The sequence below is a fragment of the Cryptomeria japonica genome, chromosome 8 (assembly GCF_030272615.1).
Source record: "Cryptomeria japonica chromosome 8, Sugi_1.0, whole genome shotgun sequence".
NCBI classification, from domain to species: Eukaryota; Viridiplantae; Streptophyta; class Pinopsida; order Cupressales; family Cupressaceae; genus Cryptomeria; species Cryptomeria japonica.
Window position 1 is genome coordinate 333,340,858 of NC_081412.1, and position 25,567 is coordinate 333,366,424.

Here is a 25,567-nt window from a genome sequence, read left to right on the forward strand (position 1 = left end):
ATTGAACTAGATTATATACCTGCTCTGCCTTCCCAGAGCGATGTTGACGCATTCGGAGCTGATGATCCTCCTACACAAGACATGCTAAATGCAGAGGTGAGGGTCATTGAGGCTGCCGAACCTGAGAATCAAGTGGAGGAAGGAGAAATTCCGTATCCTCAAGGGGTTGAGTTGCATGAACCCACCCAAGGGAGCCGCCATGAATTGCAACTGCATAGTACTGCCAAGGATGACTCCACTGTTGAAGGAGAGCAAAGGACAGATGAGACCCACGAGCCTGAAAGGACTGAAGAACAACCATCACATGAAGATACCAAACAGTTGTTCAGTGAGGTAGGAGAGAATTCAGTTGCGAGCAAAGGACTTGACACTTCTTCAACTCCTCCTGTAACAGAGCAGCTACAAATATGCAATGAGCCAGCTAAAAACATTAAAGAGCAGAGTGGGAATTTAACCATAGCATCAGGACAGACTAGACCTCAAGATTGGTTAGTTGCTCGAGCTCAGCGAAAGGCCGCTACCAAGCCACCCATCGACTTGGAGGACATTTTCTTGCGCATAGACGAAGCCAAGTCCAAGGGGAAGAAAAAGCCTAAAGCATATTCTCGGATAACCAAAGATCAACAAAGGAACCGTGCCCTCCATATCGCCACCCCGCCTGTCGATAAGCCAGCAGATCAAGTTACACTGGCTGATTATAGCATCACAACCGTCCCAATCGGACGAGCCACCAAGGAACAGGAAAGGGAGGAGTTCAAGGACTCCGTGCAAAACATGTTCAGACAACTCGAAGAGATAACTGAGAGAAAGACATGTATCGAGTTCGTGTTGAATAGGCCAAGGGGTAAATCAATCAACTACTGAGACCATTGCATAATGACCCCGAATCCCATATTCCCCCTACAGCATTGGCGCAAAGGACCACCACAGAATTTGAGGGAGTACGAGATACCGCCAAGGCCGTCAAGGAATGGATGCGAAGCATTAAAGAGAGGGGAGAACAAATCATTGGAGAGGTAAAGGAAATGGCCCACTACCGAGAGACCATTTTGGTCAAGTTGCTCGAGGTAAAGCGGGAATGCCTCAAAGTTCACGAGGTAGTCGCTACAACTCTTCCTCTCATAAGGGCTCTTTTTTGGACCCAAGCACAAATTCCTACATTGCCCGCCATCCTGGACCCCCACGACATCAACATTTTTAAAGAATGGTACTAGACCATCACTATGAAGAGGGAGACAAGAGAAACCATTGACAAAGAACAGGCAGAATGCAACCAAATTTTGAAGAACATGGAGGAACTCGGCAAGCTAATCCTCCGATGAATGGTTTTTGGTTGGAAGAATGATCTGTCCAATGACGTAGTGCAACTGGACTGGGAGGAAAGATTGAGAACAGATAAGATCGCCTACTCCATTCAGGACCTGAATTTTGCTGGTAAATTACATTCAAACATTTTGCGCTTTGAGGTTAATCGGTCTAGTTGGCAGGATGGTTTAAAACACATAGATTGTCATCTGGAGGTCATGCAGTATAAAATACGTCATCCCCTTATGCCTCAGTTCACGGTGCTGTTCTAGTTGTGCATCAGGTTCCAAGAGTATGTCCGTGAAGAATGTGCAGCAGGTCGGGACCTTTGGAAAGAGTATTTGCATGGCGAAGATGAATTTTTAGTAAAGGAAAAAATGCTTTCTTAAAATGCTTTTTTCTTTTAAATTTGAAAAAAGCACTTTTTGGCCAAAAGTTCATACTTGATTGCCAAGTCAACTGTAAGCTTTAAACTTTGTGCATGTGCACTTTTTGAATTCTTATGGATAGGTTTAAATTACCTTATTTAGGTAGTTGTTGCTCCCCTTTGGGTGGTTGCTGATATTTACCTTCCATTTATGGGTATGAGTACCTTTTTGTACAAATGAATCTGGGACACTTGTTTAGTTTAGATCTTGGCCATTCATCTATTTTTGGAAATATATTTAAAGGAACTGGTTTTCCCTTATTTTGTAAGAAGTTCAAGGATTGTTGTTGAAGCTCTAGCGAAATTTACATGGGATTAATGGAAAATTAAGGTTGTTTTCATTTCATTTGTGAGTGCATGGTCTCCTTCACCATTTAAATTATTATGTTATGTCTTTTATTTTTAAATAGCATTTTTTAGGATAAACATCTGATAGAATCTTTGCTGTTTATACCATTAAGGACTGACCGACTGTCATTCCCTTTGCATGGTTAATCTGAACCCTCTCATATGCTTCGTTCGGTTATTAAACAGTTAGTGAATGAATATTAAAATTCTGAATCTATGTTTAATAGCATGAAAACTTATTTTCCCTTGAAGATCGCACTAGATTCTTACAAACATTGTGCTTAAATAGCTGATAGTGTTAAATCTGGTTAATTGGAGGTGTCTGTCTGTTTTTCTTGAACATGCTATCTTAGTTAAATAATTAGATTTTCTGTATCTCTTCTCCCCATCCCTCTTTTTCCCCTTTTTTTATCAAGAAACCTCACAGTCCTGCTGAATTAGTATCAATCCAACTGAAATCAACCAATAACGAGACTGTTAAATTTCAAGGAACTCACCCAAAAATTATTCATCTCATCGTAAGTCCCCTTTGTGTTTCCAGCAAAACACATCAAACCACTGAGTTATCCCGTAGTCAAGACCTGATAATCAAAACCTTGAGGTCGTCCCCTTTGATCAACAGAAAGAGCATTAGGGGTTTCCTTATCTCAAGAGAGGATAGGATACTCGGTGAGATCATGATGGAGTTTGCAGCGATGCCACTTTAGACACGCCAACACTATCCTGATGACAAACTTGACACTTCTTTTACAACAGCGACACCTCATCGGCATAACTATCCCAATGACAACATTGGCAATTTTTTTACAACAATGACACTTTATCGGTATAACTTATCCCGATGACAACATTGATAGATTTTTACAGACTTGCAAAATATGACTCCAACTCTGACATACAGACCTGAAAACATGAAATGACATTACAAATGGTCTCCATATACCTTATTGAACCAAAATAACATGACCCCTAACTCCTAAGACTCAAACATCTAATTAATATGATGACTTGATACTAGGTGCTCCTGCACCGTCATGTCATCATTGTATGAGACTTCTGGAGTTGTAATTCTTGCAAGTTCATTAATGCAAATGGTGGCTGCAACTCTTACTTCTTCATCTAAGTGTCTCATACGCTCAGACTTATCTAGAGAATTCACAGTAGGAACAACAACAATTTGCATCTCCATAGAATCAAGCTGATCTATCATTGATAAATAACTCTCCACTATATCCAAAATACAAAGCAATTGTTCCTTGGATTGAGGTAGGTGTTCAAGTCTCATACCTGCACTAAAAAGCTTCTCCAATTCTTGAGCCATGATTCATAGGAAATTTTAAAGTTCTGATATCAAATGGATGAAAATGATTTGTAGTCACTGAGTACTATCAAACAACTGTTGAATTTCCAATATGCAGTTTTTAAATTTCTCCAACAAGTGTTGCCTTCCAACATGCTAGTGAGACCACCAATTTTGATACCACTGTAATAAACACCCCTAATTTTTTTTAAAAGATTTCACCAGCTGAAAGTAAGATGCAGTGCAACATCCTTTCCATTTTTTTAATACTCAATTCCGGAGATGGGCAAGGCGAGGGTATATAGTGTTCAAGACTACAATTAACGACAATGCTATGACTAAAATGGAAATGTATTAGGTGACAAGCTGTCCAATGTTCACTTTCAGTGGAGTGTATAGCACAATGAAAAAACATGTCATGCTTTTTTAGCGGTGTGTAATTACAAGCAAAATACAATGTTACCACTTGTTCAGTGGGGTAAGCAATTCAAAATGTTTCCACTTATTCAATGGGGTAAGTACATTCATCAATGAGAAATTATCAAACCCATTGGCGGTACTACCATCCAGCGTTTTACAATGACATATCGAAAGCCATACAACTTATAAAAAGTTGCAACACTGCATAATAAACTAAAATAACATAGATATTTGGTGGATTTAAAGTGCTCAATGAGAAGGTAACTCCAATAAATGATTAATGTGGCAGAAGTAGGTCTGATATACTGGCAATATAGTACTTTGCTACTACTGGAAAACACTTAGAAAATGTTATCGAGAAGCATATTAACAAACTAATCAGTGCTCATCATAAAATGCTTAGAAACACCTTATAACAGTTTGAAAATTAGTAACAAAAAGTTGCAGATCTAAGTTGAAGACTACTTGCAGGTCTAATGGCTAACTTGACCTCAAAAAACCCTCAAAAACATGTCAAATACCTATTTCTTTTGCTCAAACAAAGGCGGCAGTGAAGGAGGAGGTTTAGGTGCTGCTAAAAACAGCACCAGACAACAACAAGTGGCAGTAATTTTTTCCTTATCTTCCATGCCTCACTGGCAAGCACACCACATGCAAATGGTGCAAGCTAGCTAGGGTTAAGTACAAACTCATACAATAATAAACACCTCCTTGAAAGTGTATGATTTGTAGGGAGACAGCCACAATACTTGCCCAAAGCTATTCACACGTGATGATGATGGAAATTTTTAACCAAACAAGTGGTACTATAGGAGGGCAATACGTCTAGCATAGGAACCTTCAAAAATCACCTTAAAATAACTTAAAATACTTCTGAAATATTAAGGAAGTCGACAACAAAAAAAATGCAACTTAAAACACATCAAAAAATTTCCTCTTAAAAAGGAGTCAGAATAACCTTCACTTGTAGGCATAGTTGTAACTTGTGGCCTTTGTGTGAGAACACCCAAACTAGCTAGTGGTGTTTTCGTCTCCAACACCGGCAATTTCTAGAGGGTTTTTGTCCTCGACAAATTTTGAAGGGACTAAGGTTCTCTCCAACAACATAAGCAAATAAAATTTTATGCCTAACATTACAAATGAGCTCTCAACCTCCCTTTATAATTTTCCTAGAGGGAAAATATCAATAATAAAATATGATAATCCATTTTTCCTCCATATAATTTGTTTTGCAAAATATATATTATTTCTCATTTGCAAAATACCCCTAGCTTAGGTGCCAACTTTAAAGACAACTTACACATTTTTAACGAATTATTAGACTAAGTTGTCCTTTTAATATTTTTCAACAGGAAACAACTTAAGTGAATAATTATTCAATGACTCAATAATTAACCCGAGTTGCGGAAAGTATTTAAATGACACAAATGTGCAATTCTAACCATACCAAAGTGATCCAAGGTCATAGGACATCGAACTAAAGCAACTAGATGACTTACTAAAAATTGTATGTTCCTTCAAGAAGATTGTAGGGTTACCAAAAGGCCAGAAATCAATTCTGAATGCAACAAGAGGGTCACCAAGACCAACTGCACTCACCAGTTTTAACAACTTTGCAAGGCTGAGTTTATGCTCTTTATGAACTTTGGAGTTCCCCTTGCTCAACAATCAGCCTTTCGGAGAACTCAAAAACTAGGCTAATTGTTTACAGTTCAATTATTTCTAAAAAGAGAACATTACAATGATATATCTTATGGATTTTCTAAAACCTTCGTCATGTTCTCCATCTAGAGTGGCACACTTGTCCTTTCGTCATGCTCCAAATGTTGTATTGAGGTTGTTGTATTGTGTGGTAATTTTAAAATTTTCCATGAAAAACAATTTATGCATAGGAAATGTGCTCCTAGGCTCCCATTTTCATCAAAATTTCTCTTTCCAGAACTTTCCTTCAAGTCAAATTTCTTAATTCCATGATCTTGCAAAGATTAGAATAGAACAGGTGATGATAAGACATAGCAAACAAGACAAACCCTAAAAGAATTTGCAGTTAAGAGTAGCGCAACTTAGGATAGTGGCTTTGACTTGGAACTAAATGCAATATAAAGATTTTATATTGGTGTAAGATACTCAACCAGGGAAAACACACTTAAAGTGCATGCTTTTGCAGTTATGAGAACTTTTTTGATAGTTTCACACCTAACAAGGCATGTTGTAGGCCACCACTTATTTACTTAGTCAATATGTCCTCTTCTTCCAAGTTGAATCCTATTAACATAGTTTTACCTTGTCCAAAATATTGCCCCTTAATGTTTTGAATCATCTTGTACTCGATTGGAAAAACTTGCTCTTTTAAAAATGGTTTTGAATTCACCCCAATTAGCAACCAGTGGCCTCTTTATTTTTCAAAGAAACTAAGCAACTTTCCCACCAAATTAGAGCATCACTTTCTATTTTGAAATATGTGAAATAATTTCTTTTGTCCCCAATCGAATTCATGGACACTAAACTAAACTTCCATTTCCTCCAACCATTTTTATACAATTTCAGCATGTACTGCCCTTTAAAAGGCTTTGGTCAAGTTCCTTTATCTTAGAGTTGGCTTTTATCTTTTTTGGTTTATTTTCTTAATCCAAGACCTCCTCTTTGTCTTTATCTTCATCATGGGACTTTTCTTTTTCCACTCCAAAATTTTCAACAAGAGACCATAGTATTTATCTTTGTATGCTTTTTTTTCAGCTATGAAGTCTATTTCCTTCATGATGTATGCCATAACTGTTTCCAACAATGAGACTCGTCTCCAATTGTACAATGAGAGGTTTCATTTTAACCTTTTCTAGCCACCTTTTCCAATTCTAGATTTGGCTTCCTTGTTGAGATATTCTCTATTTAAGGTGCAATTCTTTCTTCTTGGACCTTGTTGCTATTATACAATCAATACGACCAATTTCACAATTCCCAAAGATGAAACTGCTCTAATACCTATATGACATTAATTTTTTGACTTCCCACACTTTCTAGAAATTTTATATGCACTGAAAATTGTTCCTACCTGAATTAAATTTTTAACTTCAAATGGCAGTGCTACACTGCTAAATATAAACTATGCTAGGATTTATGTGAATTTTTTGTTTAAAATGAAACTTAAAGAAAATAACAGAATTCAATGTAAAACACACTTTAGACACAAGGAGTTTTACCTTGGAATGAAATTTATCTCTATACCTCCCTTCAATTTGGGGAATTAGAAAGAGCATTGTTGGTGGTTTCTTTTAATGATTCATTACTGCTATACTACTCCCAATTTCGGTACCTCACAAGCTTCCTCACGTCACCTACTACTTATGACAATTATGCTTCATGATTGGTTTTCACCTCTTAATTAAAGCAAGTGTTGTTGGCATTCTTGCATGCAATAAAGGACCCCCAACCATTGGAAAATGAAAGAGAAACAGTTTCTTGATCATTATTGAACTTATCATTTTCGCGTAGAATCAGAAATTTGCAGGATGGGATTGCCATTGACACAAGGGCAACCACCAGTGATACAAGGGCGACCACCTCTACACTTTAGTAACTGCCATTATCTGCTTAAATGCTACGGACACAAATGTAAACGGCCATTGAAATAAGCATAACTGCAGTTTTGCAAAGTCAAGGTCATCACTACCATACCTTGTTCTGTCCCAAATTCAGTAATATTCTCAGTTTGTCATCTGGTCCTCATGAAAGATTGAGAATGGTTTAATCACTTATAAAATGCTTCATTGTTATGTACCCAAAATATAAATTGAAGAGATGTTTCATGAAATCAATATCCTTTGCAAAATAACTCAAATACATTTACTGCTTAGTATAACTCTATTTTATCTTGATTTATCAGGTACATTGAGGCCAGCAAAACACGTTTTTTTGGAAAGGAAGACGCTTCAACAATTTCATGTGCACAAGCAGTGCTATTATATGTTTTTGAGAATGTTTTGAAGCTACTCCACCCATTCATGCCTTATGTTACAGAAGAACTTTGGCAGGTAATTCATGTCGACAAAGATTTATTTTTATGGCCAAACAGAATATACACCATATTTGCTATATCACATCATTAATTTTCATTATTTCCTTTCATATGTTCACAAGCCAAGCTAATTGCAACAAAAATCACTTCCATATAATTGTATAGTATGTAATATACAAATAAATTATTGATTTATTTCAAATGAAGACACCATTGGTTTGCTTCTTAATTGTCACTATTCAATGCACACTTCCCATTTCTGTGGGTTTGCACTTTTTATATATCTACGTTAATAATTTCTGTTAAAAATCAATGCTCTTCTTTAGATTTTTTATTTTAAACTTGATCGACAAATTTGTTTTGAAATCTATATGTGAATTAACTTGTCAATTAGTTCTTTTGAACTTTTTGTTTGCATTTTGCAAATATGTTTGCTCTTTCATCTCACCTATTGTAGATGTCATTAGATATGTTGATACAGACTCTCCTAGTCTTGGAGAGATATATGAGACATTTGACAACATGCTTGGAAAGATATAGAAAACCATTTTGGCTAAGTATCCTACTTTAGGATTATATGAGCAACATATTAAGCCGATTGTGATACGGAGGTGGATACAATGAATGCCTCACTTCATATGGCAGTCTTTTCTCTAAATTGCTCCATGTGATGATGAAGAGGTGAAAGATGGGCTAATACAGACCTTTCAAAATATGTAATTAGAGGAGTCAACCTCAATACTTCTCACACAATTGCATGCCTTCACAAATCTTTGTGGTCCAACATTTAGTAAACTAGAGGAGAGGTTGGATAGAGCTACATTAGCTCAAACTAACCCTATTGAATAGTGGACGTGGCACGAGAAGGATGCACCACAATTGTAGATGCTTGCCACTCGCCTCCTTTCATAGGTTGCCAGTTCCTTAGCCACAAAGATGAATCGGTCCACATATGTCTTTATCCACTCCATCAAGAGGAAGACTTACCTCTGGATGAGCAGAAAAGCTAGTGAATGTGCATAGTGCTCTTCGACTTCAAGATCGAGAGACTCTAGAGCATTGACAGACTCCAACTTTATAGTGGGATGTTGATCCCGAAGACATCACCTAGGTTGATGAGGAGGCACCAAAGAGATTGATTGGGGTTTTGTTGGATCAAGTGGACCATCACAGTGGTAGTGACTCGGAGGACTTTGATTTTGATGCAGTGTGGAGAGATGCAAAGTAGGGGCAGCAGTGTACTTATTTTTTTGTAATTGAAAGGGAAACTATTGGCTGCTGTGTAGCCTTTGGGCATTTGTAATAAGTTTATAACTTGTATTCTATTTTTCAATATCACATGCATATTGTCAATGAATTTTGAAAGAAATTTGAATTAAGGTTTGAGTTTTGCTAATTTGTTTGACTTTGACTCTCATGTGAACTCTCAATTTAACACAAATGCTAAAAGTGAAGGTTCTGTAATGTATATATGCATGCTTTATCTATGCTTTCATGTGAATATTTAAAATTCCCCTATATATTTAAAAAATTTCCTATTTTGTATATAGTCATTTCCTAGCCATCCCCAAAAATGGCTCAAAAAATTAGGGACTCAAAAACACGTCCCCCAGTTCCCCCATCCCTAAAACTCAAGGTAACATAGTAAATCACTCATGATGGGATCGTGTGGAGTATCTCCTTAGTTTCACTAAGCCCATTTTGGGCATGATTTGCTATATTGGCCTAGACAAGCCTTACATGGGAGAGATATATGATGGCATCAACTCAATGATCAAAAACATGAAGAGCATCATAAATGCAAAAAGCAAGGCGTTGAAGAGACTTTCAAATAAGTGGACACATTTGTTGAAGAAAGGTGGAACAAAATGACCACCTTGTAGTAAGATTCTTTATATGCCAACAAGGATTCCTCCATATAGAGATTTTGAAGTGGCTAAAGGGTACAAGGCAGCATTCCATGGATACTTTCTTGAAACTGAATTGCAAAATATAGTCATGAGTGAGTTCATTGATTTTGTGCATTCAAATGGTCAAGGTGTTAAGGCTCTTCATGATAGGTTTAAGAGTGATGCTCATTCTTGGTGGTACTTCTGTGGCCAACGATTCCAACCTTTGCAACCCCCAACATTCAAAGTTTTATCACAACTCTAATAAAAAAATTTAGTAAGTCTTTCAAGTTTCAAAATTCAACTTTCAATTTGATTTATATTGTTTTATTTTTTAAATTATTTTTATAAATTTATAATGTAGACTTTGGGGATGACCCCACAATGCAGCAGCTAAGTTGTGAGCCTCTTAGAGCCTCTTACATGGGAGGTCTTGGATTCGAGTCTACTCAACTGGTTCTTAGCTCCAGCGAAAAGCTATAAAATATCACTTTGGTTGTGACTCATCAAAAAAAAAAAATTATAATGTACACTTTAACAATTTACTTTGTCTTTTGTAGTGTTCCCATTTTATGGTCATTCCAACATCTTTGGAAGCTCCGCATGTGCTAGAGAGCACTAGCATTTTTTTGTATGAGGTTTGTCGTTAGCCTATTTTCTCATGGTCTCGTAGGCTAACTAGGGCACAGAAGGGATCTTGTAGGATTTTTGCCAAGGCATTTTCAGTCACAGGTCATTCCGAGATGTTTTGATATAGTTTTGGTGCACTTACTATTTATAGTAAGTCACTTTGGGATGATTCAGATCTTCAGCGACATCATTGACTTCATGGTTGATGTTCAGATGGATGGCAATAATTCATAGTCATTTAATGTTTATTTATTCAAGCGAGATATAAAGTTAAATTTAAAATATTTAACTTTGTTTAATAAATGACTATAGTGGGACTATAAAGTAATATGTTATAAATATTTAATGTCCCCTTTCACTTAAAAGTACATAATACACTTAAAAGAGGGATAAAATATTAAAGTGTTTAATTATCGCACATTGACAAGACAAGTAAGCTCTTATTAAGAAGTTATAAAATGGATTGGAGAGCTCACTTTCAGCATGCTTGGATGAGATGGAAGTTATGTTATTGGATTTCTGGGAAATCTAATTATTGGGCTTGGAAGACGAAATCCCTCTTTGGCAACATTCTTCTTGCTGTTGCAAGATACAGTCAAGAGAATTAATGGTGTTTTCATTCAAGAAACACATTGGGCTTATTAGATTTTCTAATAGAGAAGGGCAGATTTGAAGAAGATATTTGGAGCATATTTGAGGGCGATAGTGGCATCAAAAATAAGGGAAAGGAAGATTTGTGATTTGCTACAGTGTCATGAATAGTGCATGAACAATGCCATGAACAATATCGTGAATAGTGACGTGAACAGTTCTGCTACAGTGTCACGCTACAGTATTTGGCAGCCATTTTGGGGTTACATTTGCATTCATATCTAGCCAGGGGTTCATCGCTCTATTCCTACCCTAGGCGGCTACACCTGGTGGAGATTTGGCACCTGATTTTGGACTCATTATTGCTGTTACCACTAAAGTTGTACTTAGATTTGCATTAAGGGTGTCAACAGTCCATTTCCAGCTCTATTCTCTTTCGTTTTATGCCATTTCATGTCTATGGTAACAAGCAATGTTAACGGGTATGTAAAGAATTGATTATACTCTTGTATGGTTGATGAAAAAACTAATTGGTATGAAGTTTCAGTTCGAGACAAGGTTGTAACAGTCATAAATAAATTATTTATCAGTTCTGATTCATGCTCTTTAAGTTGTTATTCCTTGGATCTCTATTGTCAAAAGTTATATGCATATTGTTAGTCTTTCAGTTCCTTGCACTACTGTGCGATTTGGCATCAATTACAATCCCTTAAGCTCACAATACAAACAAGAACTCAGAAATCAGACTACGCATACAAAGTGTTTGACAAATTGTCAAGCATACAAAACTGAAAAAATAAAAGGCAGATTAGCAGGGGTTTTTTCATAATGTCTTCCATGTGTCTTGCCTCAAGAAAGCATTAAGGCACAATGTTGCACCATCGATGGAGTTGCCCCCCTTAGATGAAGAGGGCACATTGATTATTATACCTAAGGCCTAAGTCACAAGGTTCAAGTTCGAGTTCGAGTTCGGCAGCTATGGAGTTCGGATGAAGTTCGGCAAGGGCAAAAAGTCCGGAAAAAAAATTTGGCATCAAATTCGCCTTATATAATATTTTTTAAAATATTAGTAATAAATCCAACAAATTATCAATATACTTAAGATTGCAGAATAGATTCAAAATCATTATAGAAAGATGCAACATTCTTAATATAAACCATAGGAAACATGTGATATCATGATTGTTAAGTTTTTTTTATCAAAAAGATACAATCAAACGTCGAGACTTTAGAACTTCAAAAAAGCTACAAGTCATCAAGACTGCGAGGATGTTTTTAATCGAAAAGGTATAATCAAAATTCAAGACTATAGAGCTACAAAAAAGCTCCAGGTCGTCAAGAGCACATGGCTGTGTTGCTGTTGTAGCATCATCATCATCAGTATCACTGCCCAATTCATCATCCACAAAGTCATCCTCAAGCTCATCTACAACTCCAGTTACCATGTCTTCTGAAATTCGTTGTTGTGAAGAAGATGTGGAGTCATTTGCTGATCTCCCAACTTTCCAAACAACAACTTGTTCCTCTTTTTGGAATGGATGTGGTCAAAGCAACTCTAGTTCCTCTCGCAAGCTGATGAACTTGCTCCCTGACTCAATATTCGAATGGCAAAGCGTTGTAGTTCAGGATTTAGTGCTCCATAGTTCATCCACCATCTATAGCCAGGTACCTCATCTCATGTCATATCATCTCGGGCTACTTCTATTCCAAACAACCCTTCTGCTCTCTTGTATTTCCAACTTTGGTCTCTAATTAGACCTGCAATTGTTCTATCTTGTTCAAACCTACTAGTGGCTTCATAAAACCCTGGCATGATTTCAGGATCAGCTTGTCTATCAATATGAAATAACTTAGGCTCCAAATAGCATGATGTTGCATGCAAAGGTGTGTGCATCATCTTCCATCTGGAATCAACTGTCACCCAAATCTCCATGTACTTTGCTTCTACATTATTTAGTGCTCGCTGAATAGATTCCTTACAACGGTCCATGCTTTCATAAAGCATGCCAAGGCAAAGAGTGTCACCATCCACCATACGAAGAACATCAACAATTGGTCCACATATATTCAAAACTTTTGCTCCACTCTCCCAAAAGTTGCTGCTCAAAATGATTTGCTCTATGTTCTTCCCCTTAGCACTTTTAGAAAGTGCTGAACTTTCCCACTCATTGGAACAAACAACCAATCTCAAAGTTGCTTTCTCTTCAATCATTCTTTTCAAAGTGATATAAAATGAAGAAAACCTTGTGTCACAAGGCCTCAACAACTCCCTAGATGCATGTTGCCTATATAGACTCAATGTGAGACGGTGGTTTCTAATGAAATTTGCCACTGCTCTCCCTCTATGTATTGCTTCATGTATGCATGGGAATTTTGCCAAGTCATGAAGCAGCAAATCTAGACAATGGGTTGCAAATGGGCTCCAATATATCTGTGGGTACTTCTCTACAATCAGCCAACACCCACACAATTCCTTGCACTATCAGTAACCACCTAAATCGCATTTTCCACCCCTACTTCAAGAATGGCTTCATCTAGTATCTGAAAAATATATTCTGAAGTTTTCTTCTGGTTCATGGTGTCAATCACTTTCAAAAAGACAACACCTTCAGGGCAAGCTACTAAAACAATAATCAATGGCCTTTGACCATCCATCACTCAATATGGTGCAACCTGTTACTTTCCAAGAAGCTTTGACCTCAGCTAACTTTTCTGTCACTCTATCTTTTGACCTCTCTAAAAAAGTTGTTCTGAAAGCCTCTGAAGTTGGAGGTGTGTACCCTTTGCCAAACTCTGCAACTTTCTGAATTGCATTACGGAAATGAGGATTTCTTGCCACGTTGAATGGAATGGCACTTGTATAAAACAAATCAGCCAATGCATCATCCACTTGTTGTTTTTCTATCGGTTTCCAAAAGCTTTTCAATGTTCCACTTCCTCCTGATGCACTTGTGGCCTTGGGTAAACTGGAAGAGAAAGAGATAGATGTGAACGTGGACACATCCTCTTGAATTCTTTGTTTTCTTTGTGTCGTCTTGAGCATTCCTACAATCGAAGAGGATTGTTCTCTTTCTAAAGCAGCTCTCATTTCTATAGTCGCTTTTGGACATGCAGTAACACCTCCTCCTGCACCTCCACTAATTCCAAGTGGTCTCTTGCCCTTGTTAAACTTCCTTTGAAAGGTTTCTTACATTCCTTACAAAAGAGTTCATTACCATCACGTGTCACATATTTCCATACTAGAGAATCTGATTTTTTAGGAGGCATTTTATTACAATCTGTACTGTTTCAAAGGAAAAACAATATTTAGTATTTAAATTATTTACATTCTATTTAAAAAACATCAAAACTAAATATATGAAATTTTTACTTTTGACTCTAAAAAGGAAAAGTAATATTAAATTATATTTCAATAAGCATAAAACAAAAATATATCAATTTTTATTATTAAATCTCAAAATATCTTCTAAAACATGTTTTATCTTTTATGTAAAACATAAAACATAAAATATAAAACATATAAAATATAAAAACATCTATTTAAAATATAAATTAGAAAACATAAAATTTATCTAAAATATCAATTATTATAAAATATAAAATTTATCTTAATATCTAATAAAACATAAAAATATAAAAACATTTATATAAAAGATTGTAGAATATCTTAATATCTAATAAATATATCCAACAAATATTTTACAAAAGATTGCATAACTATTATGTTTTATTAAATAGATTGATATTAAGATATTTTATAAAGCAGAACAAAATTAGTAAAACATTTATATAAAACTAATATTTGAATATCAAATCTTTTATATAAAACATTTATATAAGATATTCTGCAATCTTTTATATAAAACATAATATCTTATCGATATTACTAAATGGCGAAGGAAAAAACAACAGAGAATAAAAATGGCGGACGAAATAATGGCCTACTTGGGCAAGTCGGGCGACCTGGGTTGGGAGTTCCAATGGCGCGAACACGGCGCGAATGGAGAACACACAGGCGCAAACACGGCGCGAATGGAGAACACGAAGGTGGAAACACGAACAGCAAATGTCGAAAACCCTACTCTACTAACTGATACATTTTTAAGATGAAATCCGCATCATATTTATAAAAAAAGTGGCATAAACCCTTAAAAGCGCCCTGAAAAAATATGTTTTGAAAACTGGGACAGTGACGTGGAAGCCCTACAAATTTTAGGTGTTTTTAAACTATTTTTTTGAAATGTTTATGGGTTCGCCAAATTCCAAAACCCAAGCCAAAAGTTCGGCGAACTATGTGACTTAGCCTAAGGCCATCATTAACACTAGAGAGCGTACTTTGTGGAAGAGGATCATCAAGGAATATTTGGTTAGGTGGAAGAATTTGCGGGTGGAGGATGCGACGTGGGAAATTGAGCATATACTACATCTTGAGTTGAGTTGCTTGTGGGCAAGCAATTTCAGGGAGGACAAACTGTAATCTTCCCTTCCCAATTTCTTGGATTTGTTATTTGGGGATAGAAGGGCGCCTAAGGCAAAGGACCTATTACAGGAGAGTCAAGATATAATGAAGTCCTTGAAGGATAACATTTAGAAGGCCCAAAATCAAAAAATGCAGTATGCAAACCAGCATAGAGTTGAACATTCCTTCGATGTGGGTGACATGGTCTATTTGATCTTGCAGCCATATAGACAATCCACTCTCAAGAAGAGTGGTGCAAAGAAGCTTAAGCAACACTACTATGGTCCTTTTAGAGTCTCTCGGAAAGTGGGAGAAGTGGCTTATGAGTTAGAATTACCGGCAAAGAGAAAAGTACATAATGTCTTCCACATGTCTCGCCTCAAGAAGGCATTGGGACACAATGTTGAGCCACAGATGGAGTTGCCCCTTTTAGATGAAGAGGGCAAATTGATTCTTATACTCGAGGCCATCATTGACACTAGAGAGCATACATACTTTGCAGAAGAGGATTATCAAGGAATATTTGGTGAAGTGGAAGAATTTTCTTGTGGAGGATGTGATGTGTGAAAATGAGCACATACTACAATATCTTGAGTTGAGATTGCTTGTGGGCAAGCAATTTCGGGGAGGACGGATTGTAATGTCCCCTTCCTATTAACCTCGGTTGTCGTAGACTAATTAAATGGGTTGGGAACCCATCTAGAGATTGGATTTCCATGGAGGGGATTTGTTGGAGTACTCAAATGTGTTTTATCCATACTATTTTTAGTAAGTCACATGACCTTACTATTTTTATAAGTCATAGGAGGATTGCCGACATGGTTAGTTGAAAGACTTTCTATTTTTCGAAGCTTGGTTGGATGCCAGAATTGATATTCAATTGTAGTTATATTAGTCCTGAAGCATTAATATTAAAATAACGTTATATTAAAGAAAAAACTAAAATAACTTTCATGTTATTTTAATTTATTGAAGGGACCAAGTGTGGGGACGCCAAAGGGAAGTTATAAGGTGATAAACTAATATTTTATTTAATTACATGTTGGATGCCTAACTTAAGGGGTTATAATTGAATATTAATAAAGTGAAAGATTAAAATGTTTTAGAGCCAAAAGTTTTCGAGTTAGGTGGGAAAAAATTAAAAGAAGAAACAAATAGAGTAAAGGTGCCATTTTATTCATTCATGAGAGAAAGGAACTTCCATGTCAATCACTCTTCAAAATGTTGTGAAAGACATTGTAACCTTAAGCAATAAATTGATTTGGATTTTGTGAAATATCATCAAAACTGGTTCACCAAATGCTTCACAAAACCTTTGTTTTCCACTTTTTGCACCAAATTTACAAAAATCGGACCTTAATGACTCCTCATTTGACCTTCAATGATCTGGAAATGGCACTTTCATACTTGGAAATTTAGGAGAAGGGGTTTAGATCTGGAAAATGTTTTGAGTTAGTGAGGAAATCCTTTAAGTTTGAATGTAAATCCTTGACTTTCTTTGATAAATCACCTCCTGCAATTGCTTTTGATGTTAACTCCTCCTTTCTCCGTTATCACTTGCTTGGGTCTGATTTGTTTTGCACAAAATCACCTTTCTGCTGGAGTTGGCACCCTCTGCTCTGCTTTGAATTCGCACTTTCTCTTCTAATTGTCATTCGTTGATTACAGTCTTGAATCTGATCCTAATTTGGTCTGTTGCAATTCGCTTGTGTTCTGCTCTTTATTTGTTTTGGAATGATGTGAGAGTGATCTTTCTTATCTCACCTTTATAGGCACTCAAAGGATATTGTTACTTCTTGCAAAGGGTCAGCCAAGCAACTTCTTAGCACGTTTTGCATTAATTTTCATTTCATTTCATTTCCCTTGTAAGTCGGCTTCCTCCCTTTGTTACACGTTTGATTCTTTGCCAAATCCACCTTCAAGTTGGCCCTATTGTTGATTTCACACATTTTACTCTATGTTAAGTTGGCTTTTTAATGGTTTGCATTTATCTAAGCGGGATCTCTATTTATCCAAGGATAGATGGGCACATATCTTGTATTGTCCTGGACTGCTGAGCACATATTCAAGGTGAAGGACTAGTGGGTGTGAATTCCATGTGTGCAAGGACTAGTGGGTGCATTCTCACCTTTATGTAGGGACTATAGGGCGAGATTTCATGGGAATCAAGGACTAGTGAGCGCATTTTGAGGGTGTTAAAGGACTAGTAAGTGCATTTTGAGGGTGTTCAAGGACTTTGTGAACTAAAATCCAAAGTTGAACAAGGACAATGTGGCACAATTTCAAGTTAAACAAGGACTAGTGAGCAAGTTTGAGGGTGGGCATGGAATTCCAAGCGGACTTGAAGTATTGACAAGGATTTTCCATAAAATTTACAAGGGAAATTCGATCTTGATAGGGATTTTCCATGTTTCATCCTTGGATTTCTCACTATAGGAGTTCCATATTTCAACTTAGGATTTTAAATCTCAACTCAGGAATTCCTCATTTTAATCATGGATTTTACATTTCATTTCTAGATTTTCACCCTTCAATTCTAGATTTTTGAGTGGAAGTATGCGGCGATTGTGGAAAATCGACCTCCTTGTGGATTTTTTCAAGTGTAATGCAACCCAAACATAGATTGTGAAGGGGATAATCAATTTAGTCTTGGATTTAAAATGAAAACTCAAATTATCCAAGTATTATGAAGTTATTCGTAAAATCTTCCCTTGACAAAGAATTTTCCTTGTCTTGATCTTGAATTTAATCATCTCAACTTTTCCTTGACAACATTTTTGTGCTTTGTGGAGTCTCTCACAATTTTGCCCTCAATTCCCAATCTTGAAGTTCACTCGTGGATTTTGAACTTGAATTCCTGACTTGATCATATCCTTCTAAGGATGAAACTTTGCACTCTAAGTCATTTCAAGCATAGATGAAAAACTCTGCGGGTTTTTCAAAAACTCGCGAGTACTCGCGGGTCAAAACCCTAGCCGAGTCACTCGCCATTAAACTCGGCTCTGAGTTTCTATAAAAACACCCAGCGTTTTTGGAGGAAATACTCGCGAAATCTCGCGGGTTAAACCCTATTTCTCGAGAAAAACTCACTAGGAATTACAAATTTGATTCGCAACTTCTATTTTTTGGCCATGAGACAAGATGCACCAAGGTTTTCATCTGGTTTTTGAGTGCGAATAAAAATGTAATATGATTATATGACTGAATAACTAGTTAAAAATGTAATATGATTATATGACTGTATTTTCAATTGTTCAATAAAGTTACCGAGTTATTGCCGAGTTTTTTCTTGAGTTTTTGCGAGTCCCAAGTTTTTTAAAATTTTTGGGCTTGCCGAGTCATTGCCGAGTCTGAGTTTTTCAACTATGATTTCAAGAATCAATCAATGCATTTCCGGACTGACAAGGGTTTACAACCTTTCCAGGGGCCAGGAAGCTAAAGGACTAAAACTGCTGCCAAGCTAAGCAACACAACACCTAAGCTAGCAAGTGGCAAAAAAAGAGGGCTCCCCATTTGCAATGGGGTGTGTGTGTTTACAACACAACAGAGAGCATAATTGAAAGAAAATAAGAATTGCAGATTGGAGGCGATTGAAGACATTGATTTGCAGGCCATACTATTTATTGCCCAACTGTACCTTCTCTAGGGCTGGCCATACCAATTCTAGGGCCTAGCGTGGGGTACTTGGCATTATCAAATCAGATTTTGTGCGGAATTATTAGCAGATTCAAGGCAGACCATTTTACTAATTTGCAGTTCACAAATCAGACCAAACAGACTTAACCCAGCCAACTGTACCTCTTCCTTCAGCCATTCATCATTCATGGTTGGATGATTTAGCTCTGGGGTCACCTGGTGACCTTAGGCGTTGGAGAAAAGGGACCATTTCTGCATTCTGAGATTTGTACTAATCCATTATTGTTGCAGCCGCTTGGGATAAATAACAGGCCATACTGTTTATGGTTCTTAAATTGTGCCCTACAGAGCATGTGAACTGGGTATGTCTTTATTTTTAGATTTAATGCAATAATAACTAAATAAGTTCTTTTTGTGGAGTTCGTTTAATTAGTGAGTAGAAGTTGTTTCCAGTGTTATCTTAGCTTTCCTGTATTTCATTTCAATATTTGCAAAAACTCAAAACAAGAAAATACGTAGAAAACACAAAAAAAAGAGAATACAAAAAAAATCAAAGTCAAAAAGGGGTGGGACACTTTAAACGATATAGATAATTTTTTTCTTTTCAGAAATGGTATGTCTTAACGTCTGACCTTTGTACTTCAACAATTCTTGGTTGCAGGCATTACCTGCAAGAAACTCAGCTCTTATTGTGGCAAATTGGCCTAAAATGTTGCTTCCAAGAGATGTAAAGGCTGTAGAAAACTTTGAAAGTCTGCAAACATTGGTGATTTCTTTATCTATGGATGTTGACTAAAATCTTATGCTCAAGTTGCATGTTTTAATTCATGTTTTTTTGCATCTTTTGTTGGGCAGACTATTTACTTATTTTACTTTGATGAATGTGATAGATTAGATCCATTCGTAATGCTAGAGCAGAATATTCTGTAGAGCCTGCAAAGCGGATTTCAGCAACTATAGTTGGAGCACCTGAGATACTGGGTTATATTTGTGTGAGTGCCATTCTGTCAAAGCTTATTTGGAAATCATGAAATTAAACAATGTTAACTGAAAAGTCAGTAGACCATATTAAATGATAAGTCATTAGACCATATTAAATGATATTAAGATGCTATGTCATTCAAGTTTGATCTCGGTCAATTCAAATTTCTAGTTTATATATATGACCAGGTTGAATGCTGGTAGAGTTCTGTTCATTTCTTTCTAATTGTTTCTTTCAGATTATTTTGTTTTAGTGGTGTGGAACCTGTTGTTAACTAACATTCATAATTCAAAAGGTTCACTATTCAAAATTTCAAAGGGTTACAAAAGCTGTTTTATTCATAAATAAATATGTATATAGATACATACACATGTATGTTATTCATGTGTGAACAAAAATACCAGGTCCAAGGCACCTTAAACTATTTACTGAGTGGCACCAAAATATGGAGGATTTATTAAGGATTGTTTAATTACAAATATGTAAAAGAAATCAGCTATGTACAATTGTTTTGTTATTATTAGAGCTGATTAAGGGACTGAAGCTAACAAAGGAAGCAACGAAAGAATGCACATTGGTATCTTGCACAGCATGGACTTTGCCTCCCAATGCTGTTCTGCCCTTTTTCGCTCCTTATTTTTGCATTTATAGATTCTAATACTTTACGAACAGTACATTCTATATATATGGATTGATAAATAATAAAGAATAAACCTTGTTAATGTGTACTGAAACATATGCATTCATGAGTATTTGTTTACTATATATATAAACAATACAGTGTGTTTGTTTACTATTATGCATGATGCCACATGGAAAAAACCTTTTTTAGAATAGGGCCAAATATAGTTTGATAAATTGATACACTAAAATTTTACAGCCTGGTAGTTGACAAATGTAAGATGATCAAGCAGCCTTGGCTTTGGTTTGATGCATTTAGAGATAAACTGCCACATTCACAACTTGCAGCTCCAACAAATTAGCCAGTTGAGAAGGTAGATGCCCATAAAATGCAATATAGAGGTAGGGACCTAGCTTAGTTGTCAAAGAAAGGGTCATTTCCAATCCTCAATTCTCAGTGAGGCGGTGTGAAGCATCCATCTCCAGAACATACTATTTGCACAAACTACAGAGAATATCTTTCCCTCAACCTTTTATCTATAGTTGGAAAAGACTTACCATGTCGGCATGCACCCTACAGCATTATCCCATACAGGGCCTGAAATAGCCAAACCTGGTAACTTAGCACTCACAGTTATCATATTTTATGCAGACATGAATGTTAAAATAAAAAGAGTGTAGGACAGGGATGCATCATTTCCTTCTAGGGCTGTACTGAATGACATGCATGTTTCAGGGAGCGGGGATGCAGGGAGGACATCTTCCCACTCTCCCTCTGTTCTGTGTCCCCCTTTTATGAATATATTTCTCATGCCCTAGGTTCTTGTTCTAGTCTGCTATGTGGGGATATCAAGATGGTCCCTATCCATTGGGATATGCTGGGAACATTCTAACATCTATGTTAATAACCCATTGTTTAAAAACCTATTTGTAAAATTGGAAGGATAAAACATATTTGAACTGTTCCACTGAATTTTAGACTTCAATTCTTAATTGTTAATATTGAATTTTTCTAGTTCAATATTCAATGTGACAAATATTAGTATTAATATAATTTTTTATTATTTAATAATCTTTTAACAGTTTAACAGTTAATTAATAATTTATATATAACCAAAAATTTGGGACAATAGGGGACAGGTAACTTTATAGAGAGAGACTGTCCCCCCACTGTACTGATTTTTTGAAATTTTTTACCACGCCAAAAATGCACCCCCATGTCTCATCATACTCCCATTGTGGGAACTCGGGGAAACATTGATACACTACCTCTATATAAATTGTTTCGAAGAATATGAAGAAATAAGGACCGACATGGTAGTAGGTAAAGAATTAAAATATCTTTTGTAGAATTTCTTGGCACATCTGGAACAGGATGATTCTTGTGGTTAAGAAATATTCTAATCTTAAATTTTACATCAGTGATCAAAATCAGATATCATTATTTGAAAATCTGATATCATTAATTACAAAAATCATGTTGATTTTGTTTTTGCTGCCAACAGAATGAAAAGACAGTAATTGCAACTCTTTCGCGATTGGATATTGAAAATTTACATTTCACTCATACTCCTCCAGGTATGCTTACATTCTAAGGCTAAAAAACATGATGCTTTCTTACAATGTGAATATCCGGAAATTTTAGGGTACTTTCAGGTTCCAATTCATGAAAATACCAAGCAATGAACAGGGTTATAAGCTCCAACCGTTAAATATTACTGGCTTAAGATATTTAGCTTTTCGTGTTCCATTGTGTATTCACTGACAGCATGTTCAATCTTGTAGAACATGCGAAATTAGCTGTCCATCTTATTGCAAGAGAAGGATTGGAAGCTTACCTGCCTGTCACAGATATGGTAGATATTTCAACTGAGATTGAACGCGTTTCTAAGCGGTTAGTAAAGCTTCAGTCCGAGTATGATGGACATATGAAGCGCCTCACCTCAGCAAATGTAAGTTGTCGTCCTCAATTATTTTGATTGATTCATAAAATGCAGTTACTTGTCTTACAAATGCCAAATTGACATGATATTGTGCTTTTTGCAGTTTGTAGAGAAGGCTCCAGCAATAGTTGTTCAACAAGTGCACGATAAAGCAAATGAAGCTCAGGAAAAAATTGCGATTCTCAATAACCGCTTAGCTTTTCTTCAATCCACAATTCTTAGTTCTAAATGAAAAAAACTAAAATATAATTTGCTCTCCAAAGTATTGAATCAGTTATGTGAAATTATTGCTAAAGATGAATCTTCTCGATTATTTTGGTTTGATGGTAGCAATTAAACCTGCGAGTGCTCTCTGTAGCTGCGCTTGCATTAACTTGATATCTTCTGCCAAGGTCAGCAATATTCTCATATAAGCTTTCGAAATTACTAGAAAGATACAGAGAGATATTGATGTAGAGGTCTAAGAAGGGATAGCGTGGGAGAGAAGGGGGAGACATGTCTACTAACAGATGGGAGAGAGGAAGATAAGAGGGAGACATGTCTACTAACAGAATGGAGAGAGGAAGATAAGAGGGAGATAGGTAGATAGAGAGATATAGAAGAAGTTGGAGAGAGAGATAGAGAGGCAAAGAGATATAGATATAAAGGTGTAGGAAAGAACACTAGAAGAGAGAAGGGGGGAGACATGTCAAGAGACAGAGAGGATAGCTAGATAGAGAGGAAGAGAACAGGGAGATATAGATATAAGAACATATAGAGGGGAAGAGGAAGAGAGAGACAAAGAGATTAACGCAATGCAAATAAAAAGAGTGTAGAGATATGCAAATAGATATGGAAGGAGGAAGAGAGATGGAAGATAAAAGAGAATATTCTAAGTAAATTTCTATTAGTGTTACTATCCTCACACTAAATATAGCAAATTGCATTCATTGTATTTTGTAAAAAATTATCGTATGGTAATTATTAATTGTTGGTTGCTATTTGCAAAGAAAATTATTTGTTTAGTACAATGAGCTTTAAACAATTGCCTTGTCAAGCAGGTATTAGCTTAATCATTTGCAATATATATGATATTCATTCTCCTCTGAAAGGCAAGTGAATGAAATGATAAAGTAATCGGACGTGAATATAATGTATAATAATAAATATAACTTAACTATATCTTTTTAATAATGTGCATTGAATTCTAAATAATATTTAATAATAAATCTAATTTAAATATATGTTTAATAAATAAGTTACATGTTTTTAAATAATGAACATAAATAAATACTAAGCATATTTTAATAAATAAGTTACATGTTTTTAAATAATGAATATAAATAAATACTAAGCATATTTAACATTTTAGTTAAAATTATATTTAAATGATTTAAAAATTCAAACATATACATGAATAAATCTTAATAAATATTTAATCTAATTCAATTACACTAAAATAACTCTCATTATTAGATATGATATATTATCTTATTTATATCTCAAAATCAAATTCATAGAAATGACAATTCCTACATTGTTTTTTAATTATTAAATATTTTATAATATATTAAAAACACTCATAGATGCCTTCCTAGACTACAAAGTAAAATCCATGGATATTTTATAGGTTGAAATGCTAATTACCTAGTTATAGATGAATTAAAAAAACAAACTATATCTCCATCTTGGAGAAATACATAGTTCTAACTTAAACCAATGATGAATATGAAGCACCAATAAAATGATTCTTGAGATGTTTTCTTAATGTAGTATGAATAATAAATGGGCAAAATGTAGCACAAGGCACATCCCATCTTTTTTTTTTCAATAGAAGATGAGAATAAAAGAAAATGTTCCTTTCGGGCATTAAATCAACATATGCTTTATATGTTACAAAAATTAATTTGACATTTTACATGATGTAATGAATCAAATCAATTAAAATATGAAAGATGAATTATAAACATGTAATTTTATATTGCTTTGACCAATAAATAGAGAAAAAAATAATATTTTTTATAATTATGTAAAATAAAAAAATAAATATAGATTATATTATTTTGTTTAAAAAATATATTTTTTAATGATTGATTAAACTAATAAAAGAATAAAACTAAATGAATGCAATAGTATCCTATCGTGCGAAGAACTAGTAATTTGCTTTTAGCCACTTAACAATTGATTCTAATTAAACTTTTCAAATGTTTGATGATAAAGAGAATAGTGTTCAACTCTATACGAAGCACACACTACTATATCAAAGAGTCTGGGGTGTTCTTATTAATTATTTATTTTTAATGTCGAGAACATATTGCTTTTTGGTTTGCTCTATAATTGAACTATTGATAATTTGTCCATTTCTAATTTGGTGTGATCAATTAAAGGAAAAACATTTAAATAAGGATAAGTGTCAACCTTTTATCATCTTTAAATAAAAGGCATTCATAATTCAAATTGCACTTACCTCATGTATTCATATGGCTACTTAAGTACAATTTCTCCTTGAATTTAAAGAATAAGTTAGAATCTTTCCTTATTTTAGTGGAGTAGCTACTACTTAAAAAATTGAAAATAAGCTTCAACAAAAAGGAGGGCCTCGAAATAAGTGGCAATTGCATATTAGGAAAAATGACATGGCTACACAAAAAAATTTTGCCTCCTTTTTATTTGCATCTAATTTTTTTGCTAAATTTTAACTACAAAAATTATTATTATTAGTTTTATTTAAAAATATAATTTAAGGTGATTACTAAAAAATAAGTCGTAAAATAGAATATTCATGGTGCCACTAGCTTCACAATTGTTGCTTACAAAATTGAACAGTCTACTAGCCAAAATAAGCAGTGGCTATACTATATTGGTAGTTGGAATTATGTCATCATTATTGGAATCATTCAACATTTTGTTACGTTTGGATTGTTAGAGAGAGAGAGAGAGAGAGAGAGAGAGAGAGAGAGAGAGAGAGAGAGAGAGAGAGAGAGAAGGTTGTTATACTTATTGTTAATCTCTTGATATAAAGTAA

At 35.3% G+C, this 25,567-nt stretch overlaps 1 protein-coding gene across 4 annotated transcripts in view; it reads left to right on the forward strand.

Moving 5' to 3' along the window:
- The window catches only part of LOC131061526 (valine--tRNA ligase, chloroplastic/mitochondrial 2), a 304,617-nt gene extending 281,613 nt beyond the window's left edge, over positions 1–23,004 (forward strand). For 2 of the 4 annotated variants that reach the window (XM_057995258.2, XM_057995257.2), the window contains 6 exons: positions 7,681–7,828; positions 19,679–19,783; positions 19,908–20,009; positions 22,126–22,198; positions 22,406–22,572; positions 22,667–23,004. In XM_057995258.2, coding sequence (XP_057851241.1) covers positions 7,681–7,828; positions 19,679–19,783; positions 19,908–20,009; positions 22,126–22,198; positions 22,406–22,572; positions 22,667–22,795 — 724 coding nt within the window. In that variant the 3' untranslated portion in view covers positions 22,796–23,004. Of the gene's footprint in view, positions 1–7,680; positions 7,829–18,805; positions 19,345–19,678; positions 19,784–19,907; positions 20,010–22,125; positions 22,199–22,405; positions 22,573–22,666 lie in introns of those variants that run through there. The other 2 variants (XR_009110548.2, XM_057995259.2) reach the window with 2 other exon arrangements.
- Positions 23,005–25,567: the final 2,563 nt, after the last annotated feature.